This window comes from Calidris pugnax, unplaced genomic scaffold (assembly GCF_001431845.1).
Source record: "Calidris pugnax isolate Ruff unplaced genomic scaffold, ASM143184v1 scaffold199, whole genome shotgun sequence".
NCBI lineage: Eukaryota > Metazoa > Chordata > Aves > Charadriiformes > Scolopacidae > Calidris > Calidris pugnax.
Genome location: NW_015090970.1, coordinates 810,442 through 827,585, shown reverse-complemented (window position 1 = coordinate 827,585; position 17,144 = coordinate 810,442). Strand labels below are relative to the sequence as shown.

At 44.3% G+C, this 17,144-nt stretch overlaps 3 protein-coding genes across 3 annotated transcripts; 1 reads left to right on the top strand and 2 right to left on the bottom strand.

Moving 5' to 3' along the window:
* Positions 1-589: 589 nt before the first annotated feature.
* On the bottom strand, positions 590-1,803 carry FAM32A (family with sequence similarity 32 member A). Its single transcript, XM_014952805.1, has 4 exons — positions 1,676-1,803; positions 1,447-1,585; positions 1,265-1,318; positions 590-1,116 (listed from the first exon to the last, which is right to left on the bottom strand). Exons 1-4 carry the CDS (start codon positions 1,750-1,752, stop codon positions 1,048-1,050), a joined length of 339 nt encoding a protein of 112 aa, XP_014808291.1. The 5' UTR covers positions 1,753-1,803; the 3' UTR covers positions 590-1,047.
* A 47-nt stretch (positions 1,804-1,850) lies between these two features.
* On the top strand, positions 1,851-9,520 carry CIB3 (calcium and integrin binding family member 3). The gene is made up of 6 exons (XM_014952880.1): positions 1,851-2,055; positions 4,471-4,505; positions 6,291-6,402; positions 6,779-6,926; positions 7,830-8,025; positions 8,504-9,520. Exons 3-6 carry the CDS (start codon positions 6,388-6,390, stop codon positions 8,523-8,525), a joined length of 381 nt encoding a protein of 126 aa, XP_014808366.1. The 5' UTR covers positions 1,851-2,055; positions 4,471-4,505; positions 6,291-6,387; the 3' UTR covers positions 8,526-9,520.
* A 2,332-nt stretch (positions 9,521-11,852) lies between these two features.
* On the bottom strand, positions 11,853-16,726 carry RAB8A (RAB8A, member RAS oncogene family). The gene is made up of 7 exons (XM_014952879.1): positions 16,671-16,726; positions 16,392-16,452; positions 15,912-15,989; positions 15,394-15,483; positions 14,540-14,605; positions 14,181-14,231; positions 11,853-13,428 (listed from the first exon to the last, which is right to left on the bottom strand). The coding sequence occupies exons 2-7, from the start codon at positions 16,392-16,394 to the stop codon at positions 13,336-13,338; spliced, it is 381 nt and encodes a 126-aa protein (XP_014808365.1). The 5' UTR covers positions 16,395-16,452; positions 16,671-16,726; the 3' UTR covers positions 11,853-13,335.
* Positions 16,727-17,144: the final 418 nt, after the last annotated feature.

Sequence of the window (17,144 nt, the reverse complement as noted above, 5' to 3'; positions counted from 1 at the left end):
CCCTCACGCTTCGGCCCCGCGGAGCCCGCCGCGGCCCTTGTCTCACCTTCCCCTTCAGGTCCAGCACGTAGACGGCGCTGGCCGACATCGCCCCGCCGCCGCCACCTCCCGCCCGGCCCGCCGTCTCGCCCGGCCGCAGTCACACCGACTTCCGCTTCCGGGAGGGCACTTCCGGTAGGATGTGACGAAACGAGATCCAGCTGCTGAGGGGAGGGATACGCGCAGGGCTGCGGCTCCGCAGCGGAAGAACACCTCAACTCGGCGAGAAGTGAGAGTAAATAGTCCCTCTTTTCCCCACTCCCGCGCTGGGAAATGGCCTCATAACGCTGGGAACAGCACCGGGCGGTGAGGGAGGAGGCTGACGGGGGAGACCGGGCAGATGCTGAGCACCCAGGTCCTGACCAGTGACAGCAGAGGGACAATATTTGGGTTTAAGAACAATATTTGGGTTTAAGAGGCGTGTTAGGATCTTAAAACATCAAGACACACGTCACCTGGCAAAGGGATTGAGAACTGTGAAGGTGGGCAAAGCGCAAAGTGTTCTGTGGGGGCACCGCCCCTGCTCTTACAGGTAACTCGGCACCAAAACCAGGGTAAAAGCAGCATTTTAATAAGTTACGTCAGAGTTACAGGTTCCAGCAGACCCCCCGCCCCTGAAAGAACTCTTGGTACAAGGAAATTATACAATTCCTGTAACTTAGAAGAGAAGCTTGCACCACGGGAGGCTGCCAGACTCTTCGTTTCCAAAAAGAAGTGTTGGTATCAAAGGAATGTTTTCCAGCTGCCTCACAGCAACTCATCTCGGCCCTTTTAAGCAGTAAAAAACACATCCCTCTGCACCTACACAAACCAGAGCTCATCGGCCAATGAGAGACTTTGTTGAACGTTTTCTTTTTACAAAAAAAAAACCACCAAAGAATGAAGTAAGCCAGTACAAAGTCTTAAGCGTTCAGAAGGTCTATTACACACAGGCAGATTTACACGGCCGCCCTGCTCAAGTCCAGGCAAAACACAACTCCCCGTCCCCAGCCTCGTCGAGCAGCCCCTTCACTTCGTCCAGCTGACTTTGGGAATGTCGTAATGCTCCGTCAGAGTATCCAGGTGCCGGTTGAAGTCCTGGGGGAGAGAAGGAGAAAGAAAAAAACGTTGAATATTCCATGCGGTCAAGACCCCCTGCCTCCCCCCCCCCCCTCCTGTGTTTCAAAGAGGGGAAACGCTTCCTCCAGCCAGACACACTTGAGGAAATCGGGATGATTTATCTTACCTCCACCCGCTGCTTGTGGGTTTTTGAGGCTTTCTTCAGGATCCTCTCCATTTGCTGGAGGGAGACACAGGAGAGGCCGGTTACCTCAGGGCTCGTAGCCCCTCAGCGGCCGCACCGGAGGGGTCCATTAGGGTTTTTTAACCCCCTCCCACGAACCCCCAGAGGGGGCCGGGCAGCCCTACCCGCTTCTCCTGCATCTTCTCGTAGGCCACCTGCGCCGGGGTCCTCTTGTCCAGGCCGCGTTTCTTCTCCTCCTCCTGCTTCTTGCTGCTGACGATCTGCTCCATCACCTGGGCCTTGTCCTTCGCCTTTTTCTTCTTCCTGCGGGCAGAGGGCGGTCAGTTCCCGGCCCCGGCCGCCCTCCCTCCCTCCCCGGTGTGTGTTTGTGTCCCATCCCCGGTTTCTCCTCACCGTTTCCCGGCGCTCAGGGCCCCGCCGCTGCCCTTCAGCCGCAGCGGCCCGCGCTGCACCGCCTCGTAGTCCGCCATCGCGCCGCCACCCCCGCCGCCGCCACAGCGGCTCCCCCTGGCGGCCGGACGGGGGCGCAGCGACCGCTCTGAGGGGAAAACCGCCACCAGCCGGGGCCGCCCTGAGGGGAACCTCCGGAGAGCGAGGCCGCCCCGGGAATAAAAACCAGCCCCAAGCCCTCCCCACACGCCTTGGCCCACGCTGAAATGAACAATTCTGAATAAGTTTTGATCATTTGAAGGCGCAGGGATGAGTGAGGCTGGCGTTTCTTCCCTGAGGGGAAGAGATTTTCCGCCAGACAGAGGGGCCCACCCAACCGGACGGTAAGAACGGCCAAGAAATGGAGATGATTAAGGATTACAAGCACCTCTCTCATGAGGAAAGGCTGAGAGACCTGGGGCTGTTTAGCCTGGAGAAGAGAAGAATGAGAGATTTCATCAATAGTTATCAGTATCTAAAGGGTGGGTGTCGGGAGGATGGGGCCAGGCTCTTCTCAGTGGTGCCCAGGGACAGGACACGAGGGAACCGGCACAAACTGGAACATGGGAAGTTCCACCTAAACATGAGGAAAAACTTCTTTCCTGTGAGGGTGGCAGAGCCCTGGAAGAGGCTGCCCAGGGAGGTGGTGGAGTCTCCATCTCTGGAGACATTCCAAACCCTCCTGGATGTATTCCTGTGGGACCTGCTCTGCTTTGGCAGGGGGTTGGAGGAGATGGTCTCCAAAGGTCCCTTCCAACCCCCACCATTCTGTGGTCCTGTGACTCTGTTTTGCAGCCTAATCAATCAATAAGGCAGCCTGCCACATGCTCCAGTTGTGCAGCCAGGACCACCTCCTACCCTTGTTTTCAACATCACATTTCTCTTCACATGTACGAACTATATACACACGTTTTCAATGTTATGTTTTCAACATCACATTTCTCTTCACATGTATGAACTATATACACACATGTTTTCAATTTTAAATGTATCACTGTATGTATCATATCGTGCTAATAATTGTTAACTCGTGGTAATGTGTATTAGCAGATAAAGCAGAATAGAGTGAGCGAACTTTATACATACTATCTCCAGTACAAACTACCATTAGCATTAGTGTACAGTGTGTATTACAGGGAAAATGGGTAGGAAAGGACAAGGGGTCACCATCACTGTTACTAATTTCTGGCATTTGGTGTTCATTCTTAAAGAAGGCAGACATTACTAACACTTTTCAGTTAATTTACCATACATATCTGAAGGAATGAAAAAGAGTGAATGTATCACTGTATGTATCATATCGTGCTAATAATTGTTAACTCGTGGTAATGTGTATTAGCAGATAAAGCAGAATAGAGTGAGCGAACTTTATACATACTATCTCCAGTACAAACTACCATTAGCATTAGTGTACAGTGTGTATTACAGGGAAAATGGGTAGGAAAGGACAAGGGGTCACCATCACTGTTACTAATTTCTGGCATTTGGTGTTCATTCTTAAAGAAGGCAGACATTACTAATACTTTTCAGTTAATTTGGAATGAAAAAGAGCGATACATGAAGTCTATCTGCTCCCTCAAAGACACAAACGAGCAGCAATTAGTCGTTTGGCTAAATGCTGTAACATGAGTCCTTGTTGTGCACACAGGAGACAGGTGAGTGATGCTGGATAAGAGCCTTAAGTAGCCAGACTAAAGATTTGATGAAATGCTCCTATTATGATACTTTGCAGCCCGTGGAATAGGCAAGCTGGTTACTTGATCCTCTGCTGTACCTGAACCTCATTGTTACAGCTTTTAATAACTAAATAGCCAGACCTCCTATAAAGGTGCCTTTGAAGAAAGAATGATAGGACAAGAATAAGCATTCAGAGCTAGAAATGGGCAACAAGCAAACCATTTTCACTCCGGAGCAACTGGATGCATACCAGGTATAAAACAAACTAAATGCCTGTTTGGGCAGAACATTGAATAATGGCAAAGGTTTTGTTTTTGTTTTTGTTTTTTTTAAATTATTAAATAGGAGTACTAAATTACAGCAAAGATTTTAGTAACATAGTTTGATTCTTACACCAAGAAGAAGGGTTATAAAATACTCCTAAATATACGCCAAAAAGAAAGAGCTTGAATGCTTGGTCACTTAGATTATAATCTAACTTCATTTAAGTCACTGTATGGGAAAAGTTTTGGCCAGTGCATGCTAAAAACTGTAATTACATGTTCTATCTTTTCTTATATGATACTTTGCAGCCCGTGGAATAGGGAAGCTGGTTACTTGATCCTCTGCTGTACCTGAACCTCATTGTTACAGCTTTTAATAACTAAATAGCCAGACCTCCTATAAAGGTGCCTTTGAAGAAAGAATGATAGGACAAGAATAAGCATTCAGAGCTAGAAATGGGCAACAAGCAAACCATTTTCACTCCGGAGCAACTGGATGCATACCAGGTATAAAACAAACTAAATGCCTGTTTGGGCAGAACATTGAATAATGGCAAAGGTTTTGTTTTTGTTTTTGTTTTTTTTAAATTATTAAATAGGAGTACTAAATTACAGCAAAGATTTTAGTAACATAGTTTGATTCTTACACCAAGAAGAAGGGTTATAAAATACTCCTAAATATACGCCAAAAAGAAAGAGCTTGAATGCTTGGTCACTTAGATTATAATCTAACTTCATTTAAGTCACTGTATGGGAAAAGTTTTGGCCAGTGCATGCTAAAAACTGTAATTACATGTTCTGTCTTTTCTTGTTTCATAGGACTGCACATTCTTTACAAGGAAAGAAATTCTGAGGTGAGTCTTGATTTTGCATTTTGTGGGTAAAGGACAGAAATTGCTATAAAGACAGATTACATATGGGGTGAGGTATTTTAAAAATAATTTTTAAATGGATTTACACAAATATAAAGTGATACCTTTGGGCCATCTGAGCATTTCTGTTGCTTTTTTTGGTGTAAAAACCCTATGCTATCTAGCCTCCACTGAGCCAGAATCTGAAATTTTATATTAAGGTATCAGTCTCTTTATCAGAAATAAATGTAACAAGTTATATTTTAGTACATACTTTGCCAGTGACATCCGTGTTTCCTCACCTTTTTTTATGACAAATGCTTCAAAGTGTAGTGTTATTCTTTGGGATACTTTGCCTGTTTTATGAAAACCTTAATGCTTGTGTCAAATGGGGGTTTTTGTGTCTTTGTGTAAATAATTATCCCGGTACTCTAAGGTGCATTTTTCCCAAAGCCTTCATGCATCTCATTAAACACTCCATTTAGTCTCTGGCCAAAAGCTCTGATAAAGACAGGTTCAATATTCTGTTCATGGGGGCTGAGAGCCTTCCCTGAAAACCTCAACTTGTTCTCCTCTCATAAAAAAGACTTACCCAGACAGTAACCTACATAATATTGAAGTTGCATTTGCCTTTCCTCACCATCGGGCACACTCACAGACAGGGAATTGCTCAGTTTCCATGTCTCTCAAAACACCATCACACATTTTTTGCTAATTTCTTTACACACTCACAGACAGGGAATTGCTCAGTTTCTGCATCTCTCAAAACACCATCACCCATTTTTTGCTAATTTCTCCGAAGGGCAGAGCAGAAGTGACAGTTTTGTACAGAGCATGATCCTCTTTAGAACCTTGCTATCTGTGTGTGAATTCTATACAGGATAAAATATGAATGGTTCTGTAATAATTGAAATCTGAATCTGTCTGCCTTTCCACGTAGTAAACAGAGGCCAGAACCATAACTGTGCCATGAATAAGACATTTATTATTGATAAGGATCCCTTTTAAAATTCTGTCCTATTGTTTTGTTGATAACATCTGTGAACGGGATCCTTACTCCAGCCCAAGAACTGAAGCAAACAGCGCGCTGAAAAAGCGGTGAATACATTCAATTTATTATGCACATTTTCAGTCTCTTGAGCCAGAGCTCTATGGAAAAACAGGAAGATGTTTGGGGTGGATAAAAACGAGGTCGAGTTGGTCCCGGATCTCTCTCTTCCTGCCCATGCCCTTAGGCATTCAGGGTTTTATGCTGACATTTGAACTGAATCTTTCATGCTCCAGTTGAAGCCCATTATTTTTGGTGCCACTCATTGCGGACGTGGAAAACAAGATCCCCTTTTGCCCTGTAACAACTTTTTGTGTGCTTGGAAACTGATTAGCTGGTCCTTCAGGTTGAAGGTCTTGTGCCTTGTTATCATAAGCACATAAATCCTAACTACACTGTGTGCCCAAATACTGTTGCTGGAAATGTAAAAGTAAATCTGAAACTTTGTGAAAAATCTGGTTTTGGATACAGGGTATCTCAGGGTTTGGCTGCCTGACCTGTGTAAGCATTTTTTCACTTAATGGTGCTGTAGGCATGAAGGCTTTCTATTTTTTACCAGTTACACCACGTCGTTCTCTTTAATACTGCCTCTTCCACCACCAGCTACAGAGGATACTAAATAGTATTTAGCGGCTGATATAATCTGTCTGGTAAAGGATGAAAAGTGGGAAGAACGATACAGAAAAGGCAAACGGGTTGCTCTGGGTGTTCCCTAAACAAGCCTTTTCTTTCTCTTTCAGACTGTTTTACAGGTACCGAGACCTGGCCCCGCAGCTGGTTCCCCTCGACTACACCGATAAACCAGCCGTGACACTTCCCTATGAACTCATTGGCAGCATGCCAGAGCTGAAGGTAGAGAGTGAGGAATCCAGTGACACATTTCTGTTTAATTTCCTCTTTTTTTTTTTTTTTTTTTAATAATTCTTCCAGTCCCGATTGTCGGGAGGCTGAAACACAAATAAATTTTTGGCTATTGAAGTCCAGAAGTCTTTCTGGAAGCTTCTAGCGATTCCCTGAAAACCCCCTGAAGTTGCACAAAGGTTAAAGAATCCCGTAGCTGTGTCTAACTCGGATACAGCATTAGACAAGAACGTAATCACAGAAAAGGGAGTATTTGCCAAAAAAGGGGTTACAACAGAAATAATCTCGCTCCAAGTATGTCTTATCTGCACTGAAGTAAAAGCAAAGTAAAGATGACCTTCCCTTGCTCTTGTCTTCTGCTTCCCAGGACAACCCATTCCGGCAGCGGATAGCGGAGGTTTTCTCAGAGGCTGGAGATGGCAATATGACTTTAGATGATTTTTTGGACATGTTTTCGGTGCTGAGCGAAATGGCTCCCAGAGACCTGAAAGCTTATTATGCTTTTAAAATTTATGGTGAGTGAGACATGAATAAAAAGTAAACTTTGGGGAAATCCTGCAGCTACATGCAGAGATGCAAAATACTTATTTTGCCACCATAATGATTTCTAGTAAGGTATATTTCTCTTTCTCTTCATTGCATTTGAATGGCAGTTCTTCTAGAAATTTCTGGTCTTCTTTCTCCTTTTGTCTCTACCCTGCTCGTACTTATTTAGGATTAGGGTTTACTACAAAATTTACAATCTGAAATTATCTGCAGTTTTCAAGAGCTGATAAACATTTAAGAAATACTTCTGTCTGAGGGGCTGCTTGGAAAAACGCAGCACAAGGGATTTGGGTGCCCATAAATCTGCAGGGTGGTTCTGGCAGGGGGAGGTGGGAGGCAGGGGAGCACACTTCCAGCATTTTTTCTCCAAGGACAAATATGAAGATTTATTTTTACAGTACCATTTTCAGTTACTTTAAAGCCAAGCAGTGTATCAAACAAACAAACCAGCTTTTTTTTTTTTTTTGTGATTTAAACTTTACATGATTCAGCAAAGATGTTAAAAAAAGTGAACTCTCACCAAAACTGAAGAGCCCTTCTCTTCCTTTAATGTCATACTATTTAGGTCAGTAGTACTGATTTGCTGGAATGATTTAATTATAGCTCAACTAAGTTTAGCCTTTTAGCTATTTACAATTGTTACCCTTAGGGAAGATACGAAATTATTCCAGGATTTTTATTTTATTACTGAATTTTTATGCAAACAAACACAGATAACTACAAGACTTTACTTATGATTTGAAAGTAAATTCTACTTATACAAATACCTCATGGTCTGGGAACCAAACCCTTCCTATTAATTAGGTCTTGGCAGTCAACCATGTAAAATGCTGACTTTTGTCACCTTGAATTCATTTTGTTTCCTTTGACAGATTTTAACAATGATGATTACATATGCAAATCAGATCTAGAGAAAACTGTGAACAAATTAACCCGAAATGAACTTACCCCAGAAGAAGTTAACCTTGTGTGTGAGAAGGTGATTTACGAAGCTGATGTGGACAACGATGGCAAGCTGTCTTTGGAAGACTTTCAGCACATGATAATACGGGCTCCAGATTTCCTCAGGTAATATTTGCTTTTAATTTCTAACACAAAATTGCTCTTAGTTCTTTTGTCAGAAGCCTCGGGAGTGTGTGTTTTATGTCTCCTCAGCCATTCCAGATCATCACTCGTCCCTGACAGTTTCTGCAAAGACTGGGAAAACAGATGCTTGAAAAAGCATGGAGGCTTCTGGACTTGCTTTTTGAACCTCCAAAGTGCTTTTTACATGACACAACAATCCTCTAATTTAAAAAGTTAATATTAGCACTTAGGCTCCACTGACAAGTAGATGAGATGAGCTCACTCAACGTGTAACACGGTCTTAATACGGTTTCTGGTGTCTTACACGAAGCAGCACACAAATCTTGCATTTAATGTACCTATTATTTGCAGGTGCTTTGCAAAATAAAGTTTCCAGTTTACTGAACAGTCCTAGGATTAACTGTAGTGAATCCCTTTGAAGAGGGATATATAAATGATCATGACTTCCTCTTTTTAACAGCACATTTCACATTCGAATCTGAATCTAGTGGAACGTGTAGAAGGATGCGCTTCTTGAACCTTCAACAACTGTTACTTCATCTGAGATTCCTGTCCATGAGGGAGCAAAGTGAGAAGACCAAAGAGGACAATTTCTGATAACTGAACCAGTCAGAGATCTCCATCTCTTGTTTACCCCTTGAAAAGGAATAATTCCTTAAGCTCTTCATCAAGATTTCCCTGTAATTCAACAAAATGCCTTTTTCCCCACAGATAGGGCAAATCTGACCTAGAGAGTGAGATGGGAAATACTGGTTTTTAAAAAGCTCAGACACCACCAGGCAGTAAAGGAACTTGAATCAAATTTTAACTTCTAAAAAAATTCCTAAGAAGATGCCTTATTCAGTAAAATCCCCTTGAAAATAGTTTATAAAAGACTATGGTTAATCAAAATTGCGTAAGCAACTCTTTTGATCAGCTTTGTCTTAACAATTGCCCAGTGAATCAACCTGCTGAGGGGTTCTCCTGCTGTGTCACAGAAGCCCATTACAGGTCCTGAGAAGAACACAGAGAAGAGCTCTCCATTTCAGAATTTATAAGGAAAACTCAACACACTCTAAAGGCCAAAAGAGCCTACCCCGAGTTCCTGTCCCTCTTTTCTATTTTTAGAATTACCCTGTTTTCCACACAATAATCCATACACCCGAATGATGAACAAGACCGACAAACTAAGTTTGTAAAATTCTCTTTTCATAAGAAGTTTATTTATGCAGTGCTCAGGGTCCTGTACAACAGAGTAAAAACATAGGTACTGTAATAAACAACAGTTCTGGTTTTGATACAAACATGAAAATCAATGAGAAGTGTTTAAGAAAGCAGTTGTAACGTGGGAAGGGTGGCAGCCAAAAGTGGTCTAAAAACACAATTTACAGTTATTTTTTAAAAATATTGGGATGCATTAAGTTCCCCTCAAAACAAAGTCTTAAGTCCCAACTCACGCTCAACGTAGAGCACAGGGTTCCTGCAGCGAGGCCAGGGAGACCAGACTCTAATTCCCTACAGAAAGAAAAACTCCAATCATCCATGAAAGAGCTGGGTCCAAGAATAAGGCAGCCTGAAACAATCAGACTGCACGTTACCATCAACGTTCAATCGAACAGATCTTTATTTAATCTATAAATGAAGACAGAAGTCAGTCATTTCCCAAACCCTACAAACTTCTAGCACAAAGGGAGCTCATCCTCTAGGCAGCTGTCTGTCCCTTTCCCCCCCAGCACAAACACCAGCCAGTTCAAGTCCAAGAGAACAAGAAACCACGGCAGCTTTTGAGCACAATCATCAGCTGAAGATGCCACCACCCCCAAAATAAACCCCTTTAACAATTGTCAGTGAGACGATCGGCATCTCACGTGAAAGGAGAGACCAAATAATTCTCAGCAGCAGTAAAGAGACTCACAATTAATCCATAGGATTTATAAACCTGAGGCTGAAAGTCTGATGCTGGCGTAAGGCTCTGATGTCAAGGAAGGCTGGATGTGCCCATCAGCACAGGACCTGGACCCCGGGGGGTGTTAAATCCCAAAGTGTTACCTCAGCAGTTCCACCTCTTACTGACAGACGAGCTACCGACACCTCTGCACCTGAAAGGGCGAAGACTGCCTGAAATACTGCAGCCAGCCTCAAAAATAAGGTCAACCACAGAATTCTGTGATACTCAATAAAGTAAGAGATCTTGAGAACAGGCTCAAAAAAGGGTTTGTTTCTCTACAAATCAAGTGGTAATTGATTACCTGAAATTTTAGTGGCATTTAGACACTGAGAATGTGTAGTGAGACATTGTTAGCTTTTCATATCTACTTAAATTCCTCAGTTTTACAAACCTTATATCCAATTTCAGCTTTTTAACTCCTTAGTTAAAGAAAGCTGACATAGAAATACATTACTGTATGGATTTAGGCAGCACCTCTTTCGCTCATTGTGTTTTCCCTAACATTCATACTTAAAACCCACAGTAATTTAATTGTGTGATGGAAACATCAATTCCATGTTGTACTTATCCAAGACCTGATGTCTGTACGTAGCGACAAGCACACACCAACTGCAGCATCTTTAACCTTTCCCCGTCTCACACTTGCATTTTAGGTTTCATATTTCTCACAGGGCTTTAATTTCTGTGTAGAGTTCTGTACACCCTGGAAGGACAGTGATGACTGTAGTCACAGTAACGACTGTAGTCACAGTAACTGCATGAAACTTCCTGAGATGGGGCAATAATGTAATCAGTTGGTCATGGAGCAAACCCAATCATTTTATAAGAAGAAATCGTGCTATAAATTAGGGATATAAACACGTGCAACAACCAGCATAAGTTTAAACAAAAGGTATTTGCATACAAAGAGTTAGCTTTGAATGCAAAAAGAGTTAACTTGAGATTTAGAAAACAGGGAGTGAAATGCACATCTCCATCCTTCAAGTTTTAATCCCTCCTAGATTAATATGTTTTTTCTTTCTCATCTCAAGATGAGTTATCGATTTACATACTGCCAACAGGCACCAGCCACCGTTGTGGTGACAGCCCGCGACACCAAGTTCATGTAACCACTTATTTTTCCTGTCACTTTGAAAAATAAGCCTGGCTGTAACATCCAGCTCCCTTAAAGTAGGAGGATGGATGCGCCACAGTCCATGTTTACTCCTCAGCCTGAAACAAACCATTAAACAGCCCTGGTTTGTTACGAAAACAACCTTCAGACCGTGCTGTAATCACCTCCCTGGTTCTGCCTCACTAATTTCCTGAAGCACACACAAAGCCTTTCTTTAAAAGCATCCATTTCTCAGCCAGAGCATTGCTTGTCCCATCTACAGCTCTGCCCTAACTCCGCTTCAAAGCGCGCACTGACAGAGCACACAGAGACGAGAGGGCTCTTCAGGAGCTTAACATCATTTTATCCTACAGATACATCCCTGTGGAATCCACTACGGTGCGTGTTCACCAAACCCCCACGCTAAAAAAACCCACAAGTAAACAACAAAAATCCCCATCATAAGGTTCTGGTTAGAGGAAAGCTTTCCGTATGATTTTAATCACGAACAGAGCTCACTGAAATGCATTAGCTAGTTAAAAACAAAAGAGAGTTGGTAGCATGTAAAATGCATTTTTATAAACCAGTAACTTATACAGTAAAATTTCTTTTTTCTACTTCAGCAAAACAGGCAAAATTCCTGTTGAACCCAATTGCACACTGCAGATTTCTAAAGTTTAATTATGAATCTGTCAGAGTTTTAACTACAGTGATGCTTACGAGTGCTACTTTGAGGCCAGAATACAATAGAACAAACTTGAAGAAAACAAAAACTGGTGAGTAAATGCATTTAACTTTAAAATCAGCTTTAATTTTACCCTTAAGTGCAGTTGTCAATGTAAACAAAAGCATGTTAACAATTCCAGTGAGTTGCAGGACACAGCTGATCCGTTCACTCGAATTCAATACACCAGAATTCCAACCACTCCACAGCAGGCTCTGAAGCAGACGGCTCTTACTGGCTCCTTTTGTCAGTCTAATTAAGAATCAGGCTCACAGCCTCGGAACTGAGGGTAATTAACTACCTGGGAACTTCACTGGCTGTTACATTTTATACATCGGAATGTCATAGACTGGGTTTCTAGGAATAAATAATGGAATATTTCCCCCCGAGGACTCGAGGTCTTTGCATCGATGCCGGCCATTAACAGGTTTGCTGCTGCTTGGACTCCGAAGCCACCGACACCCAGCAGCAAAGCAAAACTCAGCTCAAAAAGGGTTTGCTTTCAGAAAGTGTTCGTATGTGCAACGTTTATTTGCATACGTGAGCGAGTGTGCGTGAGAACACACAACTGGAAGCAGTGCAAGACGTTTTCTTGTCACCATTTTAAAACTAGCTACTAGGTCATGACAGAGCTGGAGGCATTTCTCAGCTGGAGAAGGAAGGAAAAGCCGCCCATGGAAACGTTAGAGATGCTGAGAAGAGTGTCCCTGCCCCAGCCAGGCTCTGCTTCTCCACGGAGAGAGCACAGATCCTTCCCCTGGGACTCACCGCAGCCGTCGTCTCCCGTTCAACGTGTCTGAACACCTGGAGCACTTCATTGAGCACGTTCAAGTCTAACACGGATAAAGTCATTCCTGATGGTAAGGATCCGTTCTATTTACAGCACACTTTGGTTTCTTAAAAAAATAGAGATTCCTTTGAGGAGGATTTTCTTTTTTTTTTTAAAACTTCAATCATACTCGTGGATTGTCTGGAATAACACAAGTGAGTAAGGAAGAGGCAGATAAAGGGGTTTCTCTGTAGTAGCAAAGAGGTGGAGATGCAGGAAGGTTCCTTCTACCTTCTGGAAGGTACGAGCCTGTTACTGCTCACCCAGGATTATGGGATGTTCAGATGCAACTGATCTCTCTGCGTCTATGGATACGCACATGTCTCACGTACACAGACCTGGACTTTATTAACATTGGCATTTCAGTTTCTCATTTTGATCATAACTTAATCTTTCTAAATCGGGATACGTTACAGATACCAACAAAAAAAAAAGATGGAAGCCTGTCAGCAAAGGTGCCGTGTCACAGGTCATGTCTGATCTGTACTCCCTCTGCTAGACAACACACGTGCCCAGTGGCAATCCGACAAAAATAAACTTGTTTCATCTCCAAAAATTGAAGAGTCAGACAATTACTAAAATAAACGATTTCTTATTCAGATGGTCACAAAGTGACAAGGTATGTTGGAAATGCTAAGTCCACAGACAGAGGAACTCTCACTCACAACAGGCACAGTCCAGTCCGGCTGAGCAGCTGCTCAGGTTTAAGGCCGTGTCCCTCACAGAAGAACACATCGGAAAAAGCTGCTTTTCTTTTGCTGGTCTGGTGTGATTTTGACTCCCTGGTTGCTGCCTTGCGGGCTATTGCCTTCCTGAAGACACAAAGAATATTCAGTTACTTATTTATACTTGCACTGTGCCTGTTCTTCTTCCTTCTATAAACTCAGAGACAGCTGAGATTTAAAAAAATAACTAAGTTACAGGACGTTTGGCTCTTGCTGGAACAGGAATTGTCAGCAAGACCCAAAATATCCCAGCTCTATCAGCTCACGTGGGGTCACGTGAAGGTGGGATGTTCAGTGAATGCAGGAGGAATCCTCGTTAGTTTCATTTCACAGGGGACAAAATGACATCCGTGGATGTTTATTTGTCACACAACACAAAACCCAATCATTTCTCAGGATGCTTTTGGTGAAATAATCAAAACAATTAGCTCTTTACCTATTGTTAACCACACTAGTTTGAGCACTCCCCTGAAGTAATCAGTGGGCCTCTGGAACACCTTATTTATAATATCCCATTTTTCAGACTGCAAGAGTGAGAAATATCATTAAACTGCTCCACCACTCGCCTGACTTTCAATAAAACAAATAGAAGATACTTTTATTTAGGAAACCTCAACCATCTCAGCCAATTCCTGAAAGGCAGAGACAATTGTTTCTAAGCCAAGGTCAGAGTGTGGCTTGATAAAACTAAAAATAAACGTCTATAACCTTCAGTGCAACCTCCATGAAAAAGGCCACGAAGTGCTTTTTACACACGAGTCACTACATGCTGTTTGGCTTCGGGTTGAGGTTTTTTTTCCCTCTTTTAATACAGTATGGACCCAGTAAAGGTTACTCACCAACTTCTTGTCCATTTTTGCTTTGATATCTCTCGCGAGAGTGAAAAACGCCTGCGACAAATAGAACAGCTCAGTGTTACGTGGTCAATGAAATACATTCTAGTATCTTTGTTTAGCAATAAGCTGCTTTCCCAAGTTTTGACATAAACAGAACTCTTGAAAATGTCAAGTTTTCAGGTTTTTCTCCTCCCTCCAGTTTTAATGCTCCTTTTCCAACTCTGCCACCTCCTTGTGGAGCCCCAGCCCCCCCAGCAGCACCCGCTGCCCACGATGGGGCACGTCCTGAGTTCAGCCAGTGGGATAGTGCTTTTTTTGCACAAATTGGAGAATAAATGCAGGAGAAAGGTGGCAGTACTTACGTTCTCTATGTTTATATTTGCTTTCGCGCTGGTCTCCATAAATTTAATCCCAAAACTTGCAGCAAGCTGAATAAAAGCAGGTTGTGTGTTAGTTGGGTAATTGCAGGAACGGCTCTGAATGCAACCAACCGCGCAGGGTCTGCGTCCGCCGCGGGTCGCAGCAGCGCGGGGAGTTACTCGGGCAGAACAATTAGCAAAAATTAACAACTAGATCTCCTTGCTCTCAGCATCTCCTCCTGACGGGCTTCGTGCTGCTCCTCTACACCCTGCAGACACCTGACCCTGCTCTTTGCTGTTTGTTTGTCCCTCACACAGACACCTTGTCAGTCTTGTCACATCCGCAGCGTGGGGACCCCTAACTTCACCTACAGCCACCCCCAGAAAATACAATCCTGTCTCACTTCTCTCAGTGGCTTTTGACCAAAAAAGAGACATTTCCCAAGTGTGAAACTCTAGAACACTTTTTCTTACTTCTCTCAGTGGCTTTTGACCAAAAAAGACACATTTCCCAAGTGTGAAACTCTAGAAGACTTTTTCTTACAGAATCATAGAATGGTTAGAGTTGGAAGGGACCTTAAAGATCATCGAGTTCCAACCCCCTGCCCTGGGGTTCTTCCTTTTTCTAGGGAAAAAATCCAACTTGTTGCTTTGGACCCAGCACACCCCGAGCAGACAATTCCCAAGTCTTAACTCAGACTCATCTTTTTATCAGAATAGGGAAACGAACGGAACTACAGCTCGGGAGACGCTCAATAGTTCTGCTCAGAAACACCCCCGGGGGCAGAGCAGAGACAGTGACGAGGGCGAGTTCTATACCCTGAAAAGTTTAAACACATGAAAGCTTTGGCACTCACCTTCTCCCCTTGCTCTCTGGAAACTTGTCTTTTGTCGTTTGCGTCGCATTTGTTCCCAAGGATCATTTTTTCCACGTCTGGAGAGGCGTGCTGAGACACAAACACATCAGAGCCAGCACTTCACCTTGGGTGCTTTTAGACAAATGTTGTTGAGAAGAGGAGGCAAAACCAGCAAGTTCCTCACACGGAGACGCTGGTGCTGAGCATCCTCCCCCAAATTAGGGGCTCCCCAGCCCCCTGCCCCTCAGAGGACCCATCCTGGCAGCAAAACACAGACCCCCAGGTCCCCTCCTCACCGGGGGGCTGTGGTCCCCACACCCAGTGCTCCCCGTGTGCCAGCACAGCCGACCACTGGGAACCAGCACGTTCCAGAGGGCGTTACTGGTTTTTGCTCAACCAGCTTTCCTCCAGCACGTGAATTCAAAAGGAACTTAACGCTTCTGAAGCGATTACGTTTCAACTGCTTTCAGAGGAAGAAACAGCACCTTCAATAGAGAGTAAGTAAATAGAGAAATTACCTCTTCAATATTCCGGACCCAGTTCCGAATGTTTTCAAAAGACTTTTCGTTGGTGATGTCATAGACTAACATGATGCCCTAAAGAACGAGAGCGATTGTTTCAGTTGCTTTAAGCGTGATGTCATAGACTAACATGATGCCCTAAAGAACGAGAAGGAGAGCGATTGTTTCAGTCACTTTAAGTAAGAGTTAAAGACTTTGTAGCAGAAAGGAGCAACTCATCACAGACTGTTTGTAAAGTGGTTTGTTTCCAGTTCTACACAACATGTAACCGCTGCTTGTGCTTTGCCAGATAACAAGGTGTATTTACAGCCCGAATTGGGGGGACACACACCTCTCCCCAGAGCTCCCTGGTGGTCCCAGCTCTGAGGTTACACCTGGAGGAGACACACTCCTGCACGTCCCACGTTAAACCCAGCCAGTGGGACCCAGCTGAACCCCCAAAAAGACTCGGTGTAGCGTCACCCCTCTGGCTCCTACCATGGCTCCCCTGTAGTAGGCGGTTGTGATGGTCCGGAATCGCTCCTGCCCCGCGGTGTCCCTGGAACAGAGAGAACACGGGGCTCAGCCAAAGCCCCACCATCGCGCTGCGGCCACAGACACCAAGAGCTCTGGTTAAACATCACTGAGCCCTCCTTCAGACACACCAAAGCCCCCTGAGACAGGGCGAGGCACTGGGGGCTGCACCCGCAGGAAGGGGCTGAGGGCTCCCCCCACCCCACAGACACCCGGACACCGGCCCCAGCAGAGACCCCTCACCAGATCTGCAGCTTGATTCTCTTCCCATCCAGCTCGATGGTCCTGATTTTAAAATCGATCCCTGCGAAGAGAAGTAACTGAATTACCCCCACTTTCTGCCGAAAAACAAATTAAAGGGTTTTTTTAAGTTTTTTTTCCCTTAAATCCCCCTGCGAGGCTCTCGGCTCTCTCGGGCTCCCCCCACCTGATCCAAGGCTCAGCAGCGGGCCCCTCACCAGATCTGCAGCTTGATTCTCTTCCCATCCAGCTCGATGGTCCTGATTTTAAAATCGATCCCTGCGAAGAGAAGTAACTGAATTACCCCCACTTTCTGCCGAAAAGCAAATTAAAGGATATATTTTTTAAATTTTTTTCCCCTTAAATCCCCCCGTGAGGCTCTCGGCTCTCTTGGGCTCCCCCCGCCTGATCCAAGGCTCAGCAGCGGGGCCGGGAGCCGCCGGGACGCGGGGGGGGGAATCACCGAGAGCCGCTGGG